The 7,868-nt window shown below is 36.2% G+C and overlaps 1 protein-coding gene across 1 annotated transcript in view; it reads right to left on the bottom strand.

Moving 5' to 3' along the window:
* GLMN (glomulin, FKBP associated protein) overlaps positions 1-7,868 on the bottom strand; it is a gene marked incomplete at its 3' end in the record, with an annotated part of 28,345 nt that overhangs the window by 15,972 nt on the left and 4,505 nt on the right. Inside the window, exons 3-6 of the mRNA XM_008586733.1 lie at positions 7,133-7,249; positions 5,816-5,924; positions 4,513-4,732; positions 4,449-4,467 (exon numbers count right to left, since the gene is read on the bottom strand). Of these exons, the coding sequence (XP_008584955.1) occupies positions 4,449-4,467; positions 4,513-4,732; positions 5,816-5,924; positions 7,133-7,249 (465 nt within the window). The remainder of the gene's footprint in view (positions 1-4,448; positions 4,468-4,512; positions 4,733-5,815; positions 5,925-7,132; positions 7,250-7,868) is intronic.

Below are 7,868 nucleotides of genomic sequence, written 5' to 3' on the forward strand. Positions count from 1 at the left end.
CTCTTTCAACTTGTAATGCTCCTTCTTCTGTGAGGTTAGGAGCACTCTCCTACATCCTCAAGCTCTTCCTAGGATGCTTGCTCTAAACCTGTCTGCTATCTGGCAGGAGCTGCTCATTCTTTCATATCTTTTATATCACAGGGCCAGGAAGACAGCAGTGGGGCAAGGTGGTATGGATAGAGGCTCAGTATTATCTTGGCTCTCTCTGTGCTCTTCAGCTAAAGCACACTGTCCTCTGAGGCAGATGCCATACTGTTCTTTTTTCTTTCACATGCTGACTTCCTGGTTATTTCCTCACATTCACTCAAGACTTTGGCACCTGCTCACAATGTTTTTCTCTACCTAACTCCTGCTATGATCCTGGGAAATCTGAATGTTCAACAGGCCAGCCTCATGGATCTTGATTTCTAAATTCTAGTGATCTTTACTTCTAAACCATTTCAGCACCTAATCCCATCCTGGATCTCTGTCAACATTTGGAAGCATTCCATATTAGATACTTTAAACTCCAATATCCCATTTTCTGACCACAACCTCTTGTATTATCTTTCCTACCAATCTGCTTTTATACCTCTAACTTCTCCATTCCTGTGATCCCTTCATTTTAAACTATCCATCTCCTCCTAACTCCCCTTCTTTCCCCATCCAACCTGGACCACACATTATTGATCATTTGAACTACTTGTACCCTATATTTCCTTTGGCTACCACTAATGTCAGCCTCAGAAAAATAACTACAATCCACCTCTGTACTTCTTCCCCTTCTTTCCCCATCCAACCTGGACCACACATTATTGATCATTTGAACTACTTGTACCCTATACTTCCTTTGGCTACCACTAATGTCAGCCTCAGAAAAATAACTACAATCCACCTCTGTACTTCTACACCCAGGCAGTTGACTACTATGGGAGAAAAGTGCACAAAAACACAGACTGTTATCACCACAGCTGTGGTCTCCAACCACAGTCAAGTGCTCAACTCTACTAACACTTTCATGGTCTTCCACCATCTCTTTCCTTTCCCCTCAGTATTCCAAATCTTTACCGGTTTCCTGACCCTTTACTCAATTCACATTTCTACCTTCACCTCCTACTGTGAGATCTTAAGAGATTATCTCTCCCTCATCCAGAAATCTTGAGGTCAGTGGGTTTGATTCCCCTCAATTATAATATCCCATTCCTGCTACAAATTTCTCAACATGCATACCCATTCTTACCTCCTCCTCTCCAAGATTCCTCTTATGTCCCTGATCCTATGCCCAGCTGTCTGCTTTTGAGCCACATTATTTCAGTTATCCCATAAACACTTCTCTTTTCCCCTCTAATGGTTTGCACCCCATCAACTGATAAACATGCTCAACCCTCCCATCTCTCCCAATACGTCCCTACCCTTAGCCCAGGGCTTCTAGTTATTGCCTCTCTCCTTTCTTACTCATCCAAACTCTTGTAAAGAACAGCTTACACTCGTCATCTTTTTTCTCTCATTTTTCATTCATTCTTTTATCCACTCCATCCTGATTTTTGTCTCCAACAATGCACTCAAACTATTCTTGCTAAGATTATCAATGCCATCTTTCTTCCTAAAACCAATGAACTCTTACCTTATAGGCTCTCTCTGCTGCATTTAACAGAATTGATCACTTCTTTCTTCCTGAAACTCTACTGCACAGTTTTTGTGATATTTCTACCACCTCTCTGACTTTTCTTTCTTAGTGTCTTTGGTGAGCTCATCTTAAGTGCTGGTACTCTTTAGGATTCAGCCTTGAGCCCTTTTCTCTTCTCACTCTGATCTACCTCTTTAGGTGATCTCACCTACTCTTAATAAAAAATTCCTCCTTAAATACTTGTTCTCTCTGGGTATTATATATCAAGAAATTATTATTAATCTTGTTGGGTGTTATAATGGCATTGTGGTTATGTTTTTTAAAAAGTCCTTATCATTAGAGAAGCATACTGAAATATTTATGGGTGAACTACATCTAGGACTTGCTATAAAATACTACAGCAAGAAACCAGGGAGGACAGATGAAACAATATTGGCAAAATGCCGATAATTGTTGAAGCTGGGTGATGAGTACATGGGGGTGTGTTATATTGTTCTTTCTACTTATCTGAATGTTTTTAAATTTCCATAACACATTTTTTTAACCCATTTTTTAACAAGACCCTGTGCTCCTTTTTCTGTATACTCAATCTCAATTATTGGCAACTTCATCTGCCCAGTTACTCGAGCAAAAAAACCTTATCCATGACCCATACCTTTTACTACTCTAAATCCAATCAATGACCAAGTTTTGCCAATTAATTACTATAAAGTTCTCAAATCTGCCCTCTCCTGTTCCCGTCATTGCTCACTTAACTCCCAACAGATGACTAACCAATCTTATCTACCTGAATTCACCTTCCATCAAAATGATGAATTCAAAACACAACTTGATTACTCGCTCCCAGGTTTAACACCCTTTAATAGTGTCCAGCTTTCATAGCCATCATCTCAAAATAGAGTACACTTACCATATACGGTGGTGTTTATACTGCATCTAGAAGATGATACTGTACTCTAACATTGGCAACAACGAGCAGGCCCCAGACTTTTGTGTGCTCCTGGGAAAATCCTTCACCTCCCCTTCCTCTTCATCACTCACTACTCTCTTCACTACTATCTTGACCATCAGCATTAACCTTATTATACTATGTATCCCTATTTATATCAGTCACCAAGTCACCTCTCATCCTCAGAATTTAGTTCCCATAAAGTTCTGGCATTGTCTTTTCTCACCCCTTCTCCTGCTCCGCAAATTTCAGAAACCCTTCAATCACTGCCTCTGGAACTCACAGTCATCAGCAAAATCCATTCTTCTCTATATGGTCTCTTACCTCTTGCTCTAAATGAAATCTGGTTCTCCTATGAAAACAACAGTTTTCTCTGTAACCCTCTCAAAGGGTCACTATTTTTTTCATGCATACACATTGTACCACTGAGCCTGGAAGTATACTTGTTCTCCTTGCTGCTTCTAGACCATTCCCTCTCCTCCTCTTTAAAATCCCTCAGCTCTGAAACTCATGTCTCATGACTTTACCACCCCTACCCCTCCTTGTCGCAGTCATTAAACCTCAAAGTCACTCCATTAATTGGCTTTCCAACATTACTCTTATCATAACTGTGTGTGATTTAAATGTACAATCAAAGATCATCTAATACACTGAAATATCACATGCTTCATTTTCTCTAATCCAGGATCTAAAGATCTTTGCCTCTACCCTCTCCTTTAGAATATATACTCCCACGGTCATACCCCAGACATTATTAATAACTGTAACCTCTCCATAATACTTATTTCAAGGATCCTGTTTTCTAACCTTCTATTTTTCCAGCTCTCTCCTCTTGGAAACATAACTCCAACAATTTGTCAACCACCCCAAGATCTACAACCTAGTGATCCCATCATCTTTTCACTTTCTCTCACACTGAGTATGTCCTAACTTCCCTTCTTACCCAGCTTAAATTCCACTGCCCATCATTAAAGTCACTCTCTTGCGTACATCCTCAGTTCCTTACCCTCTCTTGCTTTATACAACTCACCCAGTTCTCCAAACCCCAACCTAATTAAATCTAACTTTCCTCCTATACTATCCCTGCATTGGTGCAGCTGAACATGGCTGAAGAAAACCACACAGACACGCTGACTGCTCTCTTTTGAAATTCATGACGATCAACCTCAAGTACAACTTCTTTTATATTTCAGATTATTTCCCTAATACAAAATAACAACGCATTTAAAAAAACTCTTGATGCATAAATCCAAATTGCTTTTAAAGTGAAAACTTACCTATTTCTAGAAATACTCTGACAATATTTATCATGACCCTTAAAAATGAGATTTTTTTTGGGGGGGGGCACAGAAATTCCACTTCTAGAAATTTTCAGTAAATATTTAAAGAAGTATGCAAACATTAAGTTACAAGGATATTTATCACAGACTTAACAGAAAAACAAAGAAAGTTGGAGTTGTTATATAAAAATGAAAGATTGGAAACAATCTAAATGTGGAACTACCTGGCACAGGTTACATACATTATGCTTAGTCCATACCATGGAATACTATTAAGCCAATGGAAAAATATTCATAATACACTGGTTAAGAGAAAAAAAGTAGATTACAAAAGAGTATATATAATACATAATCTTTGAAAATGTATACACATGTATACTTTTTTTTATTTATGAGCACATAAGCAGAAAAAAGTCTGGATGGTATTAAAATAGTATTTACTTTGGGATAGTAAATTATTGCTATTTTATTTTCCATCTTCTTGTGTACCTGTGTTCTACGAAAATACATATTGCTTAGTTAATAAACGTACAATCTGCATGCCAATATGCAATACTTGAAATACAACAGTATAAAATTTTAGATTATAGCATATTAAATTAGGTGTACTTACTATTATTTCAGATGCAAAACAAATATATATATATACTTACAATTTCAGTAATTCATCCTTTAGCTTTTCATTTTCATTTTCCAGTGAGGTTTCTTTGTTATCAATGACTTCTTCCACAAAAGGCTTCGTAAACTCTATTAAGGCCTTGCAACATTGACAAAGGCCATAGTCATCTGTTTCTATTTGTTCTTTTGAGTATGGAACTGGAAGAAGAGATACCCTACTCCAAAGGGTAGACAATGCTAATCCAACTGAATATGCCTTGTTATGAAGTTTCTGAATCACTAAAACAAAACAGAGACCAAGTTGTTATTTAAGGTAGCCTCATCAAGCATGTTAAACAGGGGCTAACAAATTAAATAAATGTAGAATTATAAGACACCTCCCTCCCCTGACACACACACACACATTTTAACAACTCTGAAATCAGGATGACATAGCATAACTTAATTGGCAATGTTTTTTCCTTCTTAGTGAGGCAAAAAAATAACATAGCATCTTGAAATTGTGGCATTTTTCAGTAGACGTCATGAAATCTTGTTTAGATATGTTTATAACAGGCTACATACTTAAGACAGAAACATTCTTTCCATATTTTTTAGTTGTTATAAGCACAAAATACAAGAATGTCTTGTAAACTATAAAGCACTGTACAAATGAGAGGTAGTATTATCAGATTTTTTTCTAGTACACTTTGAATATTTCAAGTGGCACAAAGCTGGTAAACATTCATATTTAAAACAAATTTACTCTAACTTCTGACTCTTTCTATAAGACTCTCAGATACATGCATTTCCTAAGATGAAAAATATCCTCTTCCCATGGATAAATACCATTTGTCTTGGTTGCCATTATTCACTGATACTGTTACTGCACTAAGCAGGGTGTCTTATCATTCCTATATTCCTAGTTTCATTCTTCAGCAGTACCTTTGCTATTCTCCCAAATGCAGAGGCTGAGCAATGCCCTGCCTCATACTCTTGTTAATCAAGATACAGGAATACCACAATGTTATTAAACTGAGTACTCAGACACCACAGAGGTAATCCTTTAAATATGTTCAGGCAGAAAATTCAAGATTTAAGCTGCAGGTAGGAAGATTAGGCAAAAAGCTATAGGTTACAAGATAGCACACGAAAAATAGTATGACACTCGGCAAAATATTTACCAGATACCCACTCTATGCCATGTACTGTCATCTTTCTATGAGCAGTGGGATTCAAATTGGCATTGCTATTACTAGTTTAAGCAGACTACTTGATCATTAGTCATAAACTTTACTTTGGTGTAGTGTTGACATTTTGGGATAAACATCAAGGCACTTACAGATAAAATAAGAAATACCTTGATATCAAAATGTTCATTACCTGTTCGCAATGGCTGAAGTAAAAGAAGAATAATTTGGGATATCTGTTTTCCAGAGGGCTCTTCAATCAGTTCAAGCAAACCCAGCAATAATTCCTTTGGATTACATAACTATAAAAATATTCACAATTGAACCTGTTTAATACAAGTTGTATTTAAAGCCACATGATTACTATTTTTAAAATGGCATATACTGAGAAAATATAATTATTCTTGCTTAACAGTAAAACACCTCATCAACTGTTTAGAAAAATTATGCACTAACAAAACATAGAATCTGTGATGGTCAAATCACTATAAAACTAAAAAGAAGCAAGAAGTCAAAGGGTCTTTTAATGGACAACTACATTTTAGAGACTTAAGTTCCTGGCTAAAGGAAAAATTAGAGAATAAGGGAAAGGAAGAACCTGATCGCCAGAGCTCAGGTTCTTTTGAGCTTCATCTGTCTACTCTGAAGGCCATCTTAATAGATTTCCAGGGCTTCCAGCAGGTGGGAGCTTTCTATCTCACGCTGCTAGGGTATTTAGATTAGTCCGCCGTCCCTTCCTGAACAGATAAAACTTTGCACTCCTTTCTGATTGGCCCTGTCTTATTACCTCACTTGCCTGGGTTTTTTAAAAGCCATCATAAAAAACAACTCATATCTAGATGGAGTTCTTTCTTTCCAAGAAATTTGTGTATACTTGTATTTGTATATACTTACATATACTTGCGTATACTTGTATTTCTACTCATCTCCAAATAGTTTCTTATAATGTCCTTTTTCTCAGAATTTATCTTTCTTAGTCATCACATATTAACTTTTAACTCCTAACCTCATTCTAAGGTTGTCAGTCACAACTGATCTTTATCCTACTTCCTATTCCTACTTCTGTTGTGATCACTTGCATTCCAGGTTTTTTTATATTTTTAGGAAACATACCATAGAGGAAAGAACACTGAGATTTGATTCTAGTTCCAAAGTAGCCAAAAGATCGGTGTAGCCTTGAACTACCTCTCTAAACTTTAAATTCCACATCTATACAATAAGGCTACTTGTTTAAACAGAGCTTCCCAGAATCTCCCTGGAGATTCTGAATCAGTGGGTCTGACATGAGGTTAGATAATTCTTATATACACCAGAAAATTTGAGAAATGCTGAAATGGGATTCATTGCCCATCCAATCAACAATACTGGGCCTTTTCTCCAATGATTTCTGTATGTATGTATTTTCATGAACTAAAAACTTTCCTACCAAGCAATAAGCATTAAACATTAAAAGGAATTATAAAATACTGCTGCATTTTATGACAAAGAGAACCTAGTTTTGTTAACTTACCTTTACCAATAAATCAAGCATCAAAAAATAATCTTTTCTTTTATCATCTTCTTTATTTGATAAAAGCCATCGAACAACAGGACCAACAAGATTCCAGCCCATATTCTTGATGATGACCTGTGAAAACATTTTCAGAGTAAAGCAAACACTGCCATCTACGGGACTCTCACAGTGTACTTTCCTAACTCACAGGAGCTTAGAATTTTCTCTGAAATAGGAAAGATGAGGCAACTGAGGCCTATGATCTTTTACCACAGACTTTCTAGAGATGGCTGCTAATGATTATCAACATTTTAAAATAGTTTTTAATACTTTCACTGAGGAAAGGCAAAAGAGTCTTTACTTTTAATCAGGTTAAGTTGGTCTTTCCCAGGATTTCAATAGTTCCTCTATTTCCAATGAGAGTTAATTTGCTTAATGTGAGCAAGCACCTAACTTACACAGAGAATTTTGCTCCCCTTATTCCTAAAGAAATCAAGCCAATGCTCACTAACCTTTTAGAGTTCTTTGGAGAATCTCTAAATATATTATAATCATTGCAATTTATATAAAAGGAGAGGACGCAACTTCATTAATTTTGTCTCCTGCATACATTGCTTCTATTTTCAAAGATATTTCAGAATGCTTACCAGACAAGTAAAAGTTTATCTTTACAATTAGTAATCCACATTCATTATCAAAGCTACTGATTTTTTTTTTTTTTTTTTTTTTTTTTTTTTTTTTTTTTTTTTTTTCC

Source organism: Galeopterus variegatus, unplaced genomic scaffold, assembly GCF_000696425.1.
Source record: "Galeopterus variegatus unplaced genomic scaffold, G_variegatus-3.0.2 Scaffold4091, whole genome shotgun sequence".
Lineage (NCBI taxonomy): Eukaryota > Metazoa > Chordata > Mammalia > Dermoptera > Cynocephalidae > Galeopterus > Galeopterus variegatus.